The sequence below is a fragment of the Embiotoca jacksoni genome, unplaced genomic scaffold (genome assembly GCF_022577435.1).
Source record: "Embiotoca jacksoni isolate LCO1_2020_lvr unplaced genomic scaffold, fEmbJac1.0.p SCAF_7, whole genome shotgun sequence".
Lineage (NCBI taxonomy): Eukaryota > Metazoa > Chordata > Actinopteri > Embiotocidae > Embiotoca > Embiotoca jacksoni.
The window spans coordinates 1107881-1128155 of NW_027185425.1; the positions used below are offsets into that span (position 1 = coordinate 1107881).

The following is a 20275-nucleotide window of genomic DNA, read 5'->3' on the forward strand; positions in this document are numbered from 1 at the left end:
CTTCTATTTTCTATTAATAAGAATATCAGCATTTACAGTAAACTACAGCTGGCTGACACAGTTGGAACTGAGATAATCTTTGATGAAACAAAGCGTGAAGAGAGAAGAATTTACTGGAAGACAGGAAGAAGAAGTGTTTCCAGTCACAGCAGCAGGCAGCATGCACAAACACAATAGAAGTTATGTTGAGCTGAGTGATGTTAACGATAATGGAAGCATTATTCTTTGGAAACTACACCCTGACAATCAGATACGATGCCCGATCTTCCCTGGAAGCAAAGATCTGCATACTTTGTGTGTGTGTGTGTGTGCGTGTGTGTGTGTGTGTGTGTGCGTGTGCGTGCGTGCGTGTGTGCGTGTGCGTGTGTGTGTGTGTGTGTGTGTGTGTGTGCGTGCGTGTGTGTGTGTGCGTCTCGCTTCCCTGGAAAACTCTCCAAACAACTGATAAAATGCATCTCACATTTTGTGCTTCCTTCAAAGAGACGCCAAATCGAATTGAATACAATAAACAGAAAAATGCGTGGGTGAAGTCATCTACTGATAAAGTACACGCACCCTTTTTCACTGGAAACACAGACGACGTTGTTGGCTGGCTTCCACCTAAACCACTTTAATGGTGTGCTGTTACAGAAACTGCAGTTTCCATTCTGTCCTTCCATCCATTCGTCCGTTACGACTGCTGCTGATCACAATTCCTTCTATTAATTTTTTTTTTTTTTTTACTGAACCCAACATGTGGGGATCAGATCGTTTACGGTAATTTAGGAAAGTCGTCGATAGTTGGCGAAGGTCCCGATCATACGTGTGAAGACGACTCTGATACAGAGATGGAATAAGTTTCAAATGAGTAGAGATGTCAGTACGATACAAGAGTTTTGGTGCAGATAAAAACTGAAAATCAGATTTAACTTGACATTTGAGTCCCTTTATTATTAAGAATGAAATCTATGTCATTTCTGTGTGGTTGAGATTTCTGACAGTAAAAAGACACATATCCACCCTGTAAACATCATTTCCCCTTGAAACAAAAAGCCTTGGCATCCGTTTACTTAGATTGAAGAAATGTGCTCATTTAAAGCAGCTATAATCCATAATTTTATAATAATGGATCACATGACTACTTGCGTGTGAAAGGGGTCAGCCATTTTAACCAACACTTTATCTGCCGATTGATATCTCAGTTATTTGATTGATTGTTTGGCTTATAACAATCAGAAAATGGTGGGGGGGAGGGGAAAGAAGAAGATATAAAAATGTTCCTCCCAATTCTCCACAGCTTGCTTTCGGTCTGACAACCGGTGTGCGTGAGGAATAACGCCAAGTCATTTCTAAGAAACTACTATAATGACTATAAACCTCGACTGGATCTGAATGACGAATAGATCTGTCTATATATTTGGAAAAAGTTGAAACGTTACACTCTTCAGGGATACATGCAGTGGGCGGCAGATGGGTACACAAAAGGAGAGTATGAGCTTTCTCTCTCTCCCACTGATTCTCATTAACACCTCTCTCTCTCTCTCCCCCCCACACACACACACACACACACACACACACACACACACACAAAGTACCCTGAGAGTCCACAGCGATGCACTGGAAGGTGGAGGTAGAGAGAATCAGGCTGGGAGCTTCTATAATTAGAGGAGCGTTCAGCAGCTATACTGCTGAGTTGTTGAATGTTTAATGTCGGGCCCGGAGACACTACAGCCGCAAGGAGCAAACCTCTGGGCTCCAACGGTGGGGTGGGGGTGGTGGGGTAGTAAAAGCCCCCGGGGCGAGTGGATTCAGGTTTCGGAGAGGAAGCAACAAGCACAAAGCGCCGTTACACAGTGGCAGCACATGTGACAACTGAGCGTGTAATTCCCGGGTATTGACTGTAACATGAGCCGCATGATGACACAGGAACCTAAACCCTCCTCTGGATGAGGTCATGGTCTCACACATCTGGTAGGTAGGTAGGTATTTACTTTATTAATCCCCGAGGGGAAATTTTTTAATCTGACCACGAAGAGAAACGCTCCTCCCAACACACACACATAAAATTTTTTTTTTTTAAATCACTCTTTTCAACTTCATGTGACTTAAAAATATATAAATAATAAATAAATATATATATATATAAATACAGTCACTATTCAAATCATATTTATTTTATTGTCTATTTTTATCTTTCTTTTTTTTTTTTTACTCTATTTCAGTATTTTATTTAACTTTTAATTGAATGTTTACAAAAAGTGCTGTACAAATAAAGTCTGGTTGATTGGCGGGAGTCACTTTTTTAATAAAATAATGACTTATTCTCCACATTTTGCTGTAGTAGATCTTAACGTTTGGTTAAAAATGTGAGAAATATGATTTTATTATAACAACAGCATGAAATGATTTTTTTTTTTTTTTTGTCATGAATGGATTTCCAAAGCAGCGCAGCTCAAAATTGTGATATGTCGTAAAGAAGAAAAATAAACTTGGCAGCGCCCTCTGGTGGACAAACTACAATAAACATGATGCTATTCATAGATAACCTACTGCATGTTTGGCATTTTTATAGAGCAATTTACTTTTAATTTTAACAATTATACTGTATATCTGTGATAACATAATATCAGCTTATAATTTTCACCGTTTTTTTTTTTTTTTCCGTTTAACAACAACACTTCAGTATCTTTTTAAGTACAACATATGGTTTTAAGGTTTTAAGACAGAAAGGCCAACAGGGGGAGTTTATCCATTAGTATACTTTATACTGTGTCAGGTATGACGTCATCGACCACACAGTCCATTTTCAAATAGTCAAAACACTCTCTGTGCAACTTATAATGCCGACTCACATCCAGCTCTCTGCAAGTTGGAACGAATCTTCGTACTAAAACACACCTCTCATCTATTAAATCTAAACAAACCCACCACTTCAGATCTCAATAACTGACTCCCACACGGCAATTAAAGAGTTTGAACATTATTTACGAGGATGTTTCTAAATATACACAACAATACGAGAGCTGAACGGTTCATTATAGCCAAAACACCCATCACACACGTCATAATAAAGCTCTGTCATGAGTTACAACATATCACAGATCCTCATCAGACGCCAACAACACCATCTGTTTTCTAAACACGCCGATGTTTATCCGTTTAAGAATTTGTGTTTTACCTGTGAATGTTACAAATATTGCACATTTTAAGTATTTTTTTTTTTTTTTTTTTTTTTTTTACAGCCACATAAAACTTATATTTTGGAAGCTGACTTTTCTCCAAGGTGCTAAAAGAAAAATGTCACCACACCCCAAAATGATCATTAAAATCTGGCCTCGAAGTGATATAAATGCCCAACATATTAATATTTACACTGGTGTGAGGAGTGTTTTGGTGGCTCACCCTCTTTATAACACCTCAGACAGTATGTGGTATTGTCTGTTAAGAGCCCTGCTCCCAGCTTTCTCTTTTAGATTCATGTTTAATGCATTTTTTTTTTTTCTTTCTTTCTTGGAAAATACAGCATGTCCTTCAGAGCAGACGGTGGCCGGGGAGTGGCAGGGCAGACAGGAGTGAGTTTTAAAGGCAGGATTTTATTTTTATTTTAACATCCTGGATGACTTGGACAATACAGCTGGAGACGTCCACATTTTACAGTTCAGGGTGATTTCCAGACGTGCAGCAGCACCGTGTCTGTTTTCTCCCTGTATGTAACAGCCTTCGTGCTTGAGATTTTCCTCTTTTCTGTGAAGATAATTTGGCTGTTTTTTTGTTGTTGTTTTTTTTAGTTGAACTGTCACTGTCGCGCTTGTTAACCATTACACAAAAAAACACAACAAAAAAAAAACCCCAGTTATTTTAGGTGGTCAACAGATTCCTACGCCTTTAAGAAAGCCTTGTCTGTTTCCATTAAAACGCGGAGAGGAGCATTTTAAATCCCCGACATCTCGAACAAACGGCTCCGGCAGCAGAGGGTCCGTCGGCGGCCACTTACCCCGCTCAGGACCGGACTTCCTTCGCACGAGAGGCTGGGGAGCGATGCGGCGGCCGCTTCGGCTCCTTTTTGCGGGCGACCTCTGCGTGTTGCCTCGCTCTTTATCGCTTTCTCCGCGGCTCTAAACGGTCCTCCGTTAACGGCGTCGGCCTCCGTTCCCTCGGTGCTCGGTACGGGTCTCCTCCCGGCTGATGACGGCGGCCTCTGGTCTTCGTTCGCCCCGCGAGCGCAGCGTTACTGAGACTCTGCGCAGCTCGCTCCGCGTCGCCTCGCGCTCTCCGGCTGTTTGCCGCCGCTGCCGCTGCTGCCGCTGCTGCCTCGCCGCCCTCTGACGTCATGGAGGAAAGCCCTGGTCGGTGACGTCGCGGCGTCGCCAGTACGGAAACCCCACCCCGTGGCGTCACCTTCCCGCAGGAGCTTTTTTTTTTTTTTTTTTTTTTACTGTAAACGTGTGTTTGTGGGGAAACAAGGAGACAAAAGGAGGAAAAATTTTCTGTCAATTATAATATTACCGTAGCCTAATATATTGAAGTATTATTTATCATATTTGTATTTCAATAAGGAGCCAGTTATACCCTCCACCCATATTTCCAACACAAATCCAGAGTTTTTTTTCTAATCAAATGCGAAAACTTAAGATATGACACTGAGAAAAGAGAGAAAAAAAAAAAGTAAATATATAAAAGTGTTCTTTTATTGTCCTCAGATAAAGTGAATTTCCGAGTGTGGAAACTCATTAAAAAGCAAAAAAAAAATACCCTCAAATCATACAACAGAAACTCATCCGGTCAATTACACTCAGCTCCAAAGCCCATGCCTACATGTTTGCGTGAAACAAACAAGACATCCTGTTGTGTAAACAGTTAATTGTTCAGTCAGACTGCTGACCTTTGATACTGAGTGATCTTCTTGGTCTGTGTATCAATTGTAAACACATAATTCAATAAAAGGGGAGGAATAAAAAAAAAAAAACACAGAAAGTGGGTCAAGGCCCAGAATTTAAATCAAATATATTAAAGCTACTTCAAGGAAAAGCGTATATCAGGGGTTATGTTAAAGTGTTACACCTCGCCTGGAGGACTGAGGCACCTCTGTTGCCTTCAAAGACCTGAAGTCCAGCCTCATATCCAGGCTGAACCTTCTGCGTGCTGTCGCTCCGAGAATACGAGGCGGAACAGTTTTTAATGGCAGACATGATGATAAAGCACGTACGGTACGAGAAACCAGCTCATCCAAAAGGGATCAGATGTTTTGATCTCATCAGTTTGGCTGTTTTTTTCCAAAAAACAGGAAACACTTTTCAGTTTGAGCTTCCAGGAAGTCGTTGCGATAACAACCACCGAGTGAGAACAGCAGCGTGGTGGAAAGCTTCCAAAAACAAAAAGGGTCATGTTTCAGTAATGACCAGACAGATCAGTAAAGATAACATTCATTATCTACAAATAATGTTTCCTGTTTGTACAATAAATATATCTAAAACATGATGCAATAGGAGGCCGGTGCTCAATTATAGTCATTTTATAATCAAATAAAGAGATAAAAAAAACAAAAACATTTTCACAGTTGGAAGTGCAACTGTTTGTTGACCCTCAGTGACAGTGACCTCTGTAGAGGTTTAGCTGATTTCTACAGGATACAGCAGCTGTGGTTCACACTGAACCAGTTTGAAGCGCAACGTCGAGGCGCTCGGCAGTGAGGTTCAAAGGACCGAGGACCTCCAACAACACGGGTTCAAACTCGACCTGTAACTGCAGCCGAATGACCAGAGCTTTGTTTTCATTCCCACTGAACTGCTTTGGGATTTGCAGAGGAAGAGCAGTAATGTCTAAATCAAACAATTAGAAGAAGGCTGATCCCGTCTGCAAACCTAAAACCTGTCCAGACATGTTCAAACTGTTGACTATCCCTTAAAATGCAACACATTTTCATCAACACTTTTCCCTTTTTCTGCACGCTTTATTTCACAACAGACAAGTTTAATATAAACTACGTAGATTAATATATGAACTGCATGTGGTACTATGGAGGAAAAGCAAACATCTTATATTGTTGCTGATATTCAAGTAAACAGGAAACATCCTAAACTTCTTAAATCCATTCAGATTTTAGCAAAATCTTACGAAAGAACTTAAAACGATTTAAAATCATCTGAGACAATTTAATTGAGTTCATTAATCTAATTAAATTGTAATTTAATTTAATAGTTGGGCGAGAGAGACATGTTGTCTCTTCCTAACTTTAAAATGCAGAAGTTATAATAACTTTAGGATTATTGGATGATCTTTGATTTGGAGATAAAAACTCAAAATGAGGAGCGACTAGATGGCCGTGTGTGAATGTTTGAAGCAGCGAGTCCTGATTCCACTTTTAGCTGAATGTCATTCAAGTAAAGGTAAAAAAAAAATGTCCCAAAAATCGTAACATAAAATGACAAGTATATTAAAATGCAGTTATGTCTGGGATACATCAGAAACCCCTGAGGACAATCAAATACCTTAAATTTTCTTTTGTGTTCCCCAAAGGATGAAAAATTTAAACAATGAAATAAAAACGAAATAACTTTTTAGTCCATCCAAGACTTGGAAAACTGCCAGTTCTTATTAAATGGAACCGCGTCTTCTCCCAAGTTTGCTCTGTTAGATGAAACATTTATTTTCAAGGATTTAAAGTAATTAATCACCAAAAAGCAACTGAGACGCTGACTAGTTATATTTCCCTTATTTATCAGTTGATAATCTGATCTGACTTCTATAATATAAAGAACATTAAACTGACATGTTGCTAAAAGGATTTATACAGAAACCAAACTTTATCTACCATTTTTGGTCTAAAACAAAAGTAAATCCAACATGTGATGTATTAAACATCCCTCTTATTGGTCGTCCGTTCTCCAAACTTCAATCTCTGCATTCGTCTCAATTATTTTACAGTAAAAGACCGAAATCATGAAAGTAGATATCATTTTCAAAAGGTTAAATCTCTAATATGCATCTATAAAAACGAATTTAACCTTGAGGACTTCACTCGGAGAGCCGGGAGACCAAAAAAAAAAAAAGAAGAAGCACAAAATGTGATGATTGTAGAAAAGCACAAGGTTTATTCAAAGGGGAAACGCGACAACAAGATGGCTTCGTTCCCTCCTGTCATGATGTAGTGGGAATAGAAATGTGCTGACGGCAGGAGCCCGACAGCAACGTCAAAATTAACCTTAACGTGTGAAGTCTAAGGAATCCCCTCCCCGCCCCCCCCTCCGTTTGTCCAACCCACCCGAGCTCTTCGCCAGCTCCGATCCTTCGCCTCGGTGGGAATGGAGCCGCTCACGATTCAACCAGCTGGAAGACAAGTGGGGAGAGGGACAGAAAAGTTCTGCGTGAATTACAGAGAAAAAAAAACCCCACAACAAGCAGCGACTCTTTTTTTGGGCATTTAAATGCAACGGACAAAGAAAAAAACAGCATTAAAAAAAACCAAAAAAAACCTACATCTCAGTCCCATTCTGACAGCAGCTTTAAAACGTGCACGTTTGAATGCCGTTTTCATTTAAAGTGAACAAAACAAACAGCGAGGCTTTCAAACGCCTAACGTTTACATTCACAGCCTTTCAAAACAAGACAAATAAAGGGCATCGCTGAGCAGAGTACAGAATATTAAAAGGTAAATTTAGCATGAATATTAAAAGGTAAATTTAGCATGAAATGGTCTCGTTGAGTTGAATAAAAAGACTGAAATCTGCCTCTTGGGACTGCTGAACATCTGCTTCTGTTTTTCATCCCAGCAGCCCCGCGAGAGAATAAAAACGACATCAGTATTCGAGGGAAAGAGCAGGTAACACAGTCTGCATGCAAGAGGTTTTTCACCGAACGCCAGGTGACTGCAGAGCAGCGAGGAGCCCGATGGGTCAAAGGAGGAGCAGAGGAGTCGAGGGCGAATCCCCAAAAGACGGGAAGATCCAGAGGCAGATGTGTCGGTCAGAGAAGGAAAACAGAAAAGACGGTGAAAGTGTCCTCTTTGGAAAAGCTCCCGCTGCGCCGCTAAACATCAAACATCAAATCTGTGTTTAGAACAAACAAAAAAACTGTCATCAGAACAAAAAGAAGGTAATAAATCGCTCTCAGTTCGCAGGCCTTCTTTGATTCTCCTTGTTTTTTTCTGCTTTTAAAGACTAACGTGTTGATTACAACAACAAAAAAACATTAGGAGCTGTAGAAACAAAAACTTGAATTCAAAACAGATCCTACAAGTATTTTATCTAAAGATTTGAGCATTTTTCAGTTTCCCTCTCTGACCCATCTGACTTCACAGACCCGCCAAACCCCGTCATACACCCGCAAGTCCACTAGAGGACAGGCATGGGTCATGATTGATTATTTCTTTATTTCCCTCTTATTTTTCCCGCCGCCCTCGTTGTAATGCGTTACTCCCCTCAGAAGGTGGCGGTAATTCACCTTAAAGCTGTCGTTAAACAACGCAAGTGAAAAAATAAATAAATTGGACTCTGGAGCTTCGCAGGTAAAACCTCTCGCACCCGTCGTCACATTGTCCTTCAAATGTCATCATAAAAACAACTAATTAAAGCTGCTTCAAGTGTCCTCTTCATCCTTCCCGTTCCTCAAAGTTTGTCACATTCAGCAAACAAAAGCAACGCAATACAACGGTAGGGAATTCATGAACAATAACATTATGAATATAAAAGAGACACGAGTGTATCAGTGCACATCAGCTCTCCCTCCTGCAAACATTTCAACTTGTCAGAAACCGTTTGGTCTGATCAAGTTCCAGAGAAACCAGAAATCACACAAATGCCAAGCAGCAAAACGACAAAACAACATGTTGCAACCGAACCTGGTAAAAACACCAGAGACGGTGTTAAGCTCACGTCACACCTTCTTAAAGTTTTCTGCTACTTCAGCAAAAAAAACACCAAAAAAAACCCTGGTGCAGTCTTGTTTCACATTGAAGTGCGTATTGATTTAACATTTAACCATATTAATCAAATACTGCATCAATTTTCAATCAGTGCAGTCTTTCTAACGTCCGAAAGGTCATCCGAGCCCAGAAGAGTGAGAGCAGAGCAGGAGGAGGCAGATAATTATAGAAATGGGAAATAAAAGGAAGGACAAAAAAAAAAAAAAAAAAAAGAAAAGGGGGGCAAGTGACGGACACAGTACTCCGTCGCAGCGTTTGAGCCTCCGGATCCGTCACTTCTGTGATTGAAGCATCAGCAGCAGTGAAACATCACTGCTGCAGTACAAGTTGCATCCTGTACTGCAGGATACAACTTGAGCGGTTTGTTCTTAAGCCTTGTTTATATTCTGGCAAACTGACAGCCTTAAAAAAAAAAAAAAGAGCTGAATAAGCTTAAAGCACTTCCTGTTTGTAGTGTAATCACACACACACACACACACACACGATACTGAAGAAAACTGAAAACGTGATGATTCTCAGGCAACTTTTGAATTATAAGGAGCATCTTTTTTTTCCTATTACGTCCATGTGAAGTTTAAAGGTCCCGTATTTTATACATTTGTATTTTAATGTCTTTCTTTGTTAAAAATCAGGTCTCGGAGTCGAAATGCTCCGTTTAGGAAAACTGTACGCAGACCGTATTCAGCAACTCTGCAGTTTAGACCACTGTAAGGTTGTGATGTCACAAACTCGCACTCGTTACCTATGTCTGTCCACAGCACGGCCCACTGTCAAAGCTTCAATTTTAGCTGTCATTCAGTCGCCGAGCTAGCGTGCTACAAAGCCAAAGAAAGCCTGTGGTTGGCCTGGGCGTCAGCCAATCAGAAGAGAGGGTCATTATATTAATGCCTCTTAAAGGCACAGACACCAAACAGTCTGTTCTTGGTAGAGTTCCAGACAGAAGCTGAAGAGAGGAGATGGAAAACTATACCGAGGTGGTTTTTGGTACTTAAAGCCACTAAAATATCTACTTATGGAGATAACAACTGCAAATAAAACACTGGAAAAGGGACCTTTAGGTCCAACTAAATATAAAAATGCATTGGTTACGTCTGTGTGTTCAGACTTGACTGAGTTATGACTCGGATGAAGTGCACATGTTGACGTGATGACGGGTTTTTTTAAAGTACCTTAATTGCGTCCTCGAGCTGTGAGTCACAGCCGGCGGGGCAATCTACGGTCGTACTGCAATAACTGACCTGTTTTCAGAACACCTGAGCCTTTCACAACAAACATAACCTCCGCCTCACATCTCCACCCGAGGCCCCCGCCGGAGAGGAACACTTCAGTTTGAAGACCTCCGATTCAAGAGATGATCAAAACCCTCACACAGTCCACATATGTCGTTAATTAAAAAAAGGCAAGTGACATCTTGGATTTCACTTTCACTAATTAGCTGTTCATCAGTCACGACATTTTCTTTCTTTCTTGCTAACTTCTCATCATCATGGACTTTTCTTTCAAAAGTGGCCGCTGCAGTTTTAAAGCATCTCATTAAGGAGCTTTGTTTTGCTGCTGCACATTAAAATCAAAGTGAGAGAGCAGCTTGAGATGATTGGCAGGTTTTTTTGTCTCTAATTTTATGCCTGCGTCTCACATTCAGGGAAGTAAAGCAGGCGCACGTAATAGCTGAATAGAATAAAAAACCAAAGATGGGTTCTACTGGAGGAAGAAAAAAGGGCAAAGTCATTGATTAAACAAGAGCGAACCTGTCCAGCAAACATGATGCAACAAATGTCAGTATTTGTTTAAAACACCTTGTGGTGAAACGTTCACGGCACTCTGCTAAAGGTCAAAACCTTAAATCTCACTTGTCTGCAGTGAAAGGCAGGAGGAGCAGCAGCACGGCGCTAATCGATCGCTTCTATTTTGGGATCCTTCTCTTTCACGCTCGATTATGTGACGAAGAGAAACCAAAAAAAGCACCCCATGATTTTAAAATCCTCTCTGCTGCTCCGACAGCGACGCCGCCGCTGCATCATTGTGATTTTCCGCCGCACCGAGTCTCCATCCTCCACGTTTACACTTCCCAAAGTTACATTCGGTTGACACTCGATCAACTCTTGTATAATCTCCACCACTGAGGGGGTAAAAAAAAAAAAAAAAAAAGAAAAAAGGAGCCAGTTGAGAAAGGGAGACGGGAGGGAAGAGTAAGTTTAAATGAAGAACACTTGGTCTTTACAGGCGGTGGCGCGGGCGGGGACGTCGGTGGCGGCGGAGAAGGCGGCTACGATGGAGGCGAAGACGACGTTGGGGCTCTTGGCGGCGTCGATGGCGGCGTGGAGGCCCCTGGCGCTGTAGTACTGCACTAGAGGGACCGTCTGCCGGTGGTAGGCGTCCAGGCGCGAGTGCAGCGTCGTCTCGTTGTCGTCGCTGCGGCGCATCAGCGGCTCGCCGGTCAACTGAGAGCAAGATGGGGAGGAGACAAGCAGAAGGCGGGTGCAGAGAAGGACAAGTTAGAAAAGACGGTAAAAGTACCTTCGGTAAAATGCCGCTCGTTGAATTTATGGATCAGAGAATTTCAGAAAGCATTTCTGCAGTAATTTGATCTTTTTTTTTTCAAATATCGTGGAGTTTTGTTCATAGCGTGTTTAAAGTTTAGTTTGCATTCATCAAAATCTAATATTTCCCACGAAGCATTTTTCTGTGTCGTGTTATCTAACTTCCTGAGTGGTTTCATCTCCTTCCTGCTCGAGATCTGCTTTTTCCTGACGAAGGCAAAATAAACATTTCAAGAGCTTTGGCTGCAAAACGATGACTTCAAAGAGAGGAGATGGCGGAAAAGCCAGATGTTTGTAAAACTACTATTGACTTAATAAAATGTGTGTGAGCGAGTCCTTCACAGCAAACACCAAGAAGCATGCTGCCTTCATCACCGCTCGGCTGCAGCCCAGAGGAGGAGAATCTTATAGTCGAGGAAATTCAATCATTTCGTTCTCATTTAAGAAGAAATATTTTTGTTCAGTTTGTTGTTTAAGCAGCTAAAAAAAAAAAGTTTCGTGCTAAAAATACAAAACTATTTAAGCTTGTTTGATCTTCAAACTAACTTCCGCATCTGGGCAGTTTCCACATGAGTTTCTCTTCACACCTCAGAGGCCACTTGTGATTGATGTGATTTGTCTCCACAAAGCAAAAGGAAGGTTTGTGGTTTACAGTGAGCTGCTTCTTTATTTACAACTAGCCAAACCTCAGAAGTGGAAGCATCGCTTTATAAAGTCAGTTGGTAGACGAGTCTCTAAACGTGGTGTTTTAACTGATTCAAAACATGACATGTGCTCTTTTATTTAATAACCGTGCAAGAATTTTCTTTAATCTTTAAAATACTGATTTTTATTTCATTGCAATGTAATCAGAGTATTTAATTTTGTATATTTGTAATGCCCTAAAAATAAAAATGGCAGTTTTTTTGGACTTGGGCCAGCTGTTGGGCCTTTCAGGAAGGCTCTTGTGTACCACCAGTGGTACCTGAACCACAGTTTGAGAATCACTACATCAGTTGATCGACAGAAGATAAATCACCAACAACCGTATTTTGATACTTCATCATTTAATTAATAGAAAAAAAAATGCTAAAATTCTCTGATTGCAGCTTCTTAAATGTGAATATTTGTGTTTCCTTTAGTTCTCCATCATAATAAAGTGAACATATTTTGGTGGTGGACTGTTGGTCAGAACAAAACAAGACATTTTGATCGACATTTTCTCACAATTTAAAGACCAAACAACTGATTGATGATGAAAATATTCATTGGTTGCAGACACAGCTGCAAAATCCACACCTCAGCTGTGTCACATTTTAAGATCTAATCTCTAGTTTCTTTAAGTACTTTTTTTTGCCATGACTTTGCTTTGATGCATTGGAGCACTTTTGTCTAAAAGCGGTTCATGGTCACCAATTTCCAGGCGGGCAGTCGTTTCAGGTGGGAGGCAGTTTATCCAGAAGTGGTTTCTAAGTGGGCTGATAGTGAAACGACTTACGTCATCCTTCATGGGCTCTTTGGGGGGGTTGAACTCCTCGTGGTAGGAGCGGCCACTTGGCTGATGAATTAGTCTGTAGAGAGAGAGGGGGGGGGGGGGGGTAAACGGAGGGAAGACGGTGTGAGGAAGCAGAGGACAGGACAAGGGCGGAAAATAAATCAGAGTGAGAGCGGAGGAGGAGGAGGAGGACAGATGAGGGTTTGACAGCCGCAGATTGTGACTCACTGACTACTTAACTGTCCTTTTCACATCCCACATGATGCCCTTGTCCTACTTGGGCTTGAAAAGGCAGCAGCCGGCCTCCTCCTTCTCCTCCTCCTCCTCCTTCTCCTCCTCCTTCTCCTCCTCTTCCTCCTCACAAAGGACCCCCGCAGAACGAGAGATGGCTCTTTGTAAACTAACTGTCGCACAGCCTTCCTCTAACTGCGGCGCGCGGACAATGCAGGAGTTGATAAAAGCGAAGAAAGAGGACATCGATTCAAAGATTTCACAACAAACATTTTCGAACGAAGGTCTCGGAGAAGCGTTACATGTGGGTCAGCTTCAAATCCAAGTACAACATGTCGTGTTAAATGTTTTGAAATTGGGTTTTGTGAAACATTCCTTGAGGCGGTGCGGAGGCAGACAAGCTGGAGAGATGGAAGCGCACCAAAAACACAACAAGCACCAAACAAGGACGAGAAACTTTGTGTTCAGCTCTCTCTCTGTGCTTCAACATTCACGGCTTACATAAACTAATATCAGGTCAGACCAGAAAGAAAGAAGCACCGAGACGTTTACTGGAGATCTCTCATAATGGGAGGGGACTCTTGAACCGCATCGACTCGACTCTCCTCGCTTTTGGCATCAGGTACTTTGCTGGGTTTGGTTTCCCACTGCAGATAGTCCCTCCCGCCTCAAGGTGGCAGTGTTACTATAGCAAAACCACCATGACATCATTTTCACTTCTACAATAAAACATTCAACAGTCTCAAACTGCTAATAAACGTGGGGGAACCATAGACCGGATGCAAAAGTGCACGTAGCTTCCTGGTCTGAAAAATGAGGCCGATGCTGAAGCGCCTTGAGCTGCGCCGACGGCCGCTAGAGGTCGGCTCCAAAAAGCCTCCGGCTCCGTAGACTCCCGTTCAACTTCTCTCAGAAAATTGGAAGTCTATAGGCCGTCTCGTGTGGATCCTGAACATGAGGTCACTTTTTTTTTTTTTTTTTTTTAAGCACCATACATACAAGAGATGTCACGAGAACCAAATCCGTGCCAAAGTTCAGAAAATTATTTCATGCTGAGGAAATAAAAATAAAAATCTGATTTCTGGCACTTTTACTTAGTTCTGATGTCATGTTTCCTGTTCTGCCAGAAACTGGAGGCACAGCAACATTTCTAAAAGGTGATCGACGGCTGATTGACAAAATCACCTGAACCCTGCTTCAATGGTAGAAAACAGAAGTCTCACCTTTTGTACGAAGGGAGTTAACATGATTAATGCCACTAATCTGCTTCCGCTGATTGATTAAACAAAAATACTGAAGAATTTATTGTACGTCTCGTACAAATTTTCGTGTCTCTTAAAGTTTCTAAACCCTCAAACTTTCTGATTGTTGCCAGCTTTACGTGAAAATATGACCGATGTTTGATGTGCTTTTCTTTTATTTCATTGAGTGAATGAAGAGTATTTAGAGCGTCTCCCTGAAATCAGCCTCCTGCTGTGTCTGAGTGAGAATGATGAGATAGGACTCAACTGAAAGAGTCAAAAACCTTCAACTGAAATTGTCTGCAAGGCTGATGGAAGCTGCCGAGTCAGCCGAAAACTCTGTGGGTTCACCCCCTCGTACATAAAAGTAGTCGAGTGCAAACACTGATAAATAGCTGCTTTGAGCGCCACGACTGAACACAAGCTTGTTTCCAATATCAAACACAGTTTTGTCCCGTTGGTGCTTCATAGAAAAAGTGTCGTTCAGTAGTTTAACAGAACAACCAGGCGCCGAGCAGCTTTGATATTTCAGCGCATTTCATCGGGGATGGACACGCCGACTTCTTTAAGGATTCAATCTGCGACCTTCCCGCTGCAGGACGCTCAAACTCCTCCAGGCCGCCCCTCTCTGGTAATCACATGCTTTCACGCTCCACTTCTCTCCAACATTATCTCACTGTCCCAGACTCTTGTGTCCATTCGAATCAATCTACCTCCCCGGGTGGATTTAACACGCCGACAGAATGAGGAGCCCCTCGGTCGAAAGAAAAAAAAAAAGAAAAAAGCACCAACTCGGCAAATCGTTAAGCGCCGCAGTCTGCTGGCTACCTGCCTGGGAAATAAAACAGATTGAATCCTTTTCTCTGGTGCTGAATAATTAATTCTCTCCGACGTCGCCTCCTACCTGCCACAGATCCGGCGGACCAGCAGGGAGTCATCGACGGCGAACTCGATCACAGAGTCCAGCTTCTCGTGTCTCTTGTCCAACAAGTCGTCCAGCTGGAGGAGACAGAGGAAGTCAAACATGTGGAAAGACTAATATTCATTTACCAGCCCAAATCTACAGTACGCTTCCATTCGAAAAGGGTTGTCATATGCTATGTGCAAAATTATGTTTTAATAAAACCTGACAAACAACCTTGAATGGTTTTAAGTTTTGGGAAACACAGTTAATCCTATCATTGCAGAGAATTAATAGAAAAGACCGATACCAAGCTCGTGTATTAAGTAGAGCTCCACAATTAATCGTATTCAAATCGCAATCTTGATTCCTTCCCGCCTCACGATTTTATTTCTAAATGCCAACAATTCTGACAAACTTTCATTCCAGACTTTAGTTGTATCAAAGCTCATTGATTCTTGCGTTACACCATAAATAATAAACCCAGCGATAGACAGAAAGAAAAAGAAAACAGAAGAATACTTGTTTAAAGGTCGTGTAATAAAATAAGAAAATAAGACAGAGATTTGATTGTTTTTATGTTCAGGATCAGATTCATGAAGCTGCTGCATTGAAGCTAAAACATGAGCGTTTCCTTTCTGTAGTCCAAAGTTGAAGTGCTGATTTCTGCCTGCTCGCTGAGAATCGCACGCAACTCGCAGAACATTACACAACTACAGCGACAGCTACTAGATACTGCAATGAATTGGCAAAGTAGTCAGTCCACTGTTTCAATCGTTTTTTGGCAGGTTCATCAGTGGTGATAAATTGTGCTGATAAAACCATTTGATTCCTGTCAAACTTGGATTGTAAGTGTCATCACTGAGTGGTAAGAGGTGCATGTATTTTTCAACAGAACTGATTGTAGACGCCAAACAATGCGTCGCCTGTTATTTCAGCTTAGGTCCATATAAAATGCATGAAATTCACACTGTCGAGACAAAACGGACTAAAATATGAGGTACTTCTGGCAGAGTGAATGTTATTCTTGGCCGAACTCTGCATAACACCGGTCCAGTAAGGTATATGAATGCACTAAACCTTTATACTGAAAAAAAAAAGTTGAGAGAGAATTGTGACAAAATGAATCCAGGACTTAGTGTAGCATAAAAACAGAAATCAGGAAACAACCTGACTGAGTTAAAAAAAAATACACCTATCAGCACCTCTAGAGCTCATTAATATATAACTTCTTTGTTTAATCGGTACACAAACTATTTTTTTTTTTTTTTTTTTTTTTTTTTTTTAACAGTAAGTAAAGTCACATTAAATCCTCACCATCTCTGCCTGTTTGACCGTCCGGGGGAAACCGTCCAACAGGAAGCCGTTCCTGCAGGGAGGCGTGTCCAGGTTCTTCTCGATGAGCTCCACGACCATCTCATCGCTGACCTGCAAGAAACACGAGAAGCATCTCATCCATCTATTGTAATCTGCTGCATCCTGCACCAACACCACCGTATGACCTGACCTGCAGGACACACAGTTCCCTTCGTGACAATGAAAAAAAAGAGTCGTTTTATGCAAAGACAGCACGTGGACATGGTGGCACGTGAATATGAGCAAAGAGAGACAGCCAAACACAGATGGGGGAGAAAAATCTTGAGTCACAAAGAGCTTAGAGGAAATCACAACCAGAACTCAGTCACATCACACGCTGAGACGCTGAAAGGGATGAAGACAAAGAGTTATACAACATCTGCATGAAGGAAGAGCCGCAGATAAGAAACACAAACACAGAACTAACTGTTACAGGGTAGAAACACCAAAAGTGCAAAAAAGGCAACATGTTTCTGAGACGTGGGTTTTAATTTAGTCATAAACGTGAAGCTGGACTACGACTCCACAGAGTCACAAGCATAAGCACAGAGTTTATAGTCTATTAGGTACAAAAAGCTACTAATACAACAGCAATGACACAAATTCAACGTTTGTCCATATGCGTGAGCGCTAACTTCAAGTACCAGAAGTTTGTCTTTCTGCCTCGTGTAAATGTCATTTGAAGACCAATCAAACAAGAGACGCTGTGAGAGACGCGCGCGCGCACACACGCACGCACACACACACACACACACACACACACACACACACACACGTTACCAGTTTGCCAGAATCCATCGTCTTCTTCAGCCTCTTGCCGAGCTCGGAGCCTGAAGCCACCATGGCCCTCAGCATGTCTCCGGTGGCCAGGTGGCAAACACAGTACTTCTCTGCTAGCCGCGGGGCCTGCAGGGGAGACGAAGAGATCATTCATGTTATACAAAAATAATAAAACAAAAGTCCTCATTAATAAACCTTCACTGCCAAACAGCCAAACGAAGGAAAAGTTTGGTTTGGCATGAAAGCTGAGTCAGCTGAGATTCACCAGTTTGATCTCCCTGGTTACGGCGACTGAATTTCAAACATGTTATTTGTAAACTGCCCGTCCAGCGTGTGAAACTGACTTGTATACAAGTCAACTAAATATTTAGAACAACTTCTGTCTACGAGGCCAACTAATAAGGGGGAAGCTCACTTTTTCAGCTACTTTGGGGATTTCTTGACTTGTTTTTTTTTTTACACCATATGAAAGGAAGCGACATGCAACAGAACTACAGCTGCAGCTAATTATTTTCATACCTGATTAATCTACCAATTATTTGTTTATTTTCTGACATTTCTGCTTGGAAAAAAAACAAATATTCACAGAAAATAACTAAATGTGTTGAGTCGAAATACAAGAATCCACACATCAACAGAGAAAGTGATTGCATGAAAACAGAAAACTCGAAAAGACGAAATTACAACACGAGTTCCAGAAACCAGAGTGTGAAATCAACCCCAGAAGTCATTTTTTTTAAATTTTGGTCTGTCTTCACCGACATCCGGGTTTTCTGGTTTCTACAAAGCCGCAACACAAATTATTCTGAATTATGCGAGCTGGACTCTTTTAAGCAGCCGATGACTACGATCTCACTGTCCGACAGCTCTGCGCTCGGACCGTCCTTCGTGGATTTTTCATATTGTTCATAGAGCAGCTGATAAACCTGAAGCACTGGTCTGACTGGAGGAGATCCTGTTTAACATCCAGCTGGGTTTACATCACATTTCTATAAGAGCTTAGCTGAGGTAGCTGTGATGGGCAGTTAATTTGTACTATGATCATTATAATATGCACCGTCTGATTAAACAAAGCTCATTGTGAAAGTATAATAGCTGAGGTCAGACATGTCCAAAGTCTGGCCCGGGGTCCAATCACGGCCCAAAAGCCAGCTTTTATACGGCCCGCAGCTTCCGTCTTTAAATGATTTTGTTATGTCAGCACTATAAAACAAAAGATTACCTTTGGAATGATGTGTGAAAGACCAGAGAAAGTTTCATAATGTTTTGAACTTAAATGTTAACAAACATTTCACTACAATAAATTATGTTTAAAATAGCTCACCTCTGGCCAAATCTGTCCTTTATCATTAACACAGTTGCTTTATTGAATTTTATTCTATTTTATTTGTGTACAGTGTGCATTTTTTATTTTTTTTATATTTATACTTTTACTACCTCCATTTTTATTCTGTAATTTTCATTGCTTTTGGTATCTTCCATTCTGCTGTAACGTAAAAAAAAAAAAAAAAAAGCCCCCTTATGGGATCAATAAAGTTTATATATCTCTGTCTGTCTAATTTATTTATTTTTTTATAATTGTTGCATCATTGCAAATATAATTGTTATAGAACAATGTAGTTGAATGCAACTTTTATGGCTCAAAAAGTGTCAGGAGGGACCGCTGGGCCCCTTCAACATTTTCACATGATCAAGTCTGGCCCTCTTTGATAAAAGTTTGGACACATCTGGTTTAGATGCTGTAAAAAAAAAAACAACATGTGGGCCAAAAAGATAAATAGATGCAGCTAATGGTGGTTTTTTTTTTTAACATTGATATTCTTCTTGTTTACTTGATCGAGTGCCACTAAAGCCTGTAAAGGTTTGTCACGTTTTGTGAGAACTAGAATCTAAAACCCAAAGATATTCAGTTTATAATTATACAAAACAGGCTTGCAATGATTACTTTCACCATCAATTCATTGAGTAATTGTTGGACATTTCAAGGAAAACTACAATTCAAAATTCGCTCTGAACTATTCAATTTTTCTTCGACTATTCTGTAATCTTTGATCAGCAATTATCAATCGATTAATCGAATTTATTATCCAAATATTTACAATAAATAAATGACGAGAGTGACGCTGCGGATAACCTTTGACTTTCAAATGTATAATGCAGCTGGCACGGTTAAAAAAAAATATATATGAGAGATAAAAGAGGTTTAAGTCGTAACTTCAACGTAAAACTATGAAACATCTGTTGCATGATTATTTCACTGCATCTCAAACATGAATGATGTTATAACAGGAGTATACTGCATAATAACACTGATGAACAGATAGAAGAAGATTGAAATGAATACGTATATTGAGAGATAAACAGACTGACAGCGTATATAATGACAGCCGGGAGCGGACAGGATAAACCCAGGTAGGCTAACGTTAGCATTAGCTTTAACTAATACCGGCCATGCGCTTTACAGTCGTGTTCTTACAGCTAACCGAGCTAGCCGTTAGCTCGCCGGCTCACCTGAGTGCCCTTCCCAGCTCCGGGAGGTCCGAGCAAGATGGCACGGATGCCGTCCTGTACATCGGCTATCGCCTCCTTCAGTTGCGCGCTGGGGGCCATGTCAGGACCGGGAGAGCACCGGCGCGGAAACTTTTACTGAAAGTCTTTCGCCGTCGTCCTGGTGACACTTCAGCCGAGTCGGCCAGGAGAGGAAGCGCCGACGACGCTTTAACCCCGCCTCCTCAATGAATAATACGGATTTTGATTGGCTCTCAGACTGGTCTGTCAGTACATGCGCGTTGATTGGATTAAATTGGTGAAACGCCTCGTTTTGTAATTTCCGCAAAAATGCTTCTATTTTTA

At 41.3% G+C, this 20275-nt stretch overlaps 2 protein-coding genes across 4 annotated transcripts in view; both read right to left on the bottom strand.

Moving 5' to 3' along the window:
• The window catches only part of rnf19b (ring finger protein 19B), a 34184-nt gene extending 29926 nt beyond the window's left edge, over positions 1 to 4258 (bottom strand). For both annotated transcript variants that reach the window (XM_069176156.1, XM_069176155.1), the window contains exon 1: positions 3974 to 4258. The gene's annotated coding sequence lies outside the window, so the exon portion shown is untranslated. The remainder of the gene's footprint in view (positions 1 to 3973) is intronic.
• A 2789-nt stretch (positions 4259 to 7047) lies between these two features.
• Positions 7048 to 20134, bottom strand: ak2 (adenylate kinase 2). Of its 2 annotated transcripts, none has more exons than XR_011179647.1 (7): positions 19934 to 20134; positions 17423 to 17548; positions 16604 to 16714; positions 15290 to 15384; positions 12917 to 12989; positions 7831 to 11340; positions 7048 to 7305 (listed from the first exon to the last, which is right to left on the bottom strand). XR_011179647.1 is itself a non-coding variant. In XM_069176491.1 (7 exons), the coding sequence occupies exons 1-7, from the start codon at positions 20030 to 20032 to the stop codon at positions 7298 to 7300; spliced, it is 732 nt and encodes a 243-aa protein (XP_069032592.1). In that variant the 5' UTR covers positions 20033 to 20134; the 3' UTR covers positions 7048 to 7297. The 2 variants fall into 2 exon arrangements, 1 of the variants encoding a protein (XP_069032592.1); XM_069176491.1 differs by having other exon boundaries at positions 11121 to 11340.
• Positions 20135 to 20275: the final 141 nt, after the last annotated feature.

Excerpts from the sequence above, each read along its gene's own strand:
- ak2 (XM_069176491.1), bottom strand. The coding sequence starts at position 20,032 with ATGGCCCCCAGCGCGCAACTGAAGGAGGCGATAGCCGATGTACAGGAC. Across the intron at positions 16,715-17,422 it reads CGATGGATTCTGGCAAACTG|GTCAGCGATGAGATGGTCGT; the intron begins GTAACGTGTGTG and ends TGTTTCTTGCAG. Across the intron at positions 12,990-15,289 it reads GTCCGCCGGATCTGTGGCAG|ACTAATTCATCAGCCAAGTG; the intron begins GTAGGAGGCGAC and ends CTCTCTCTACAG.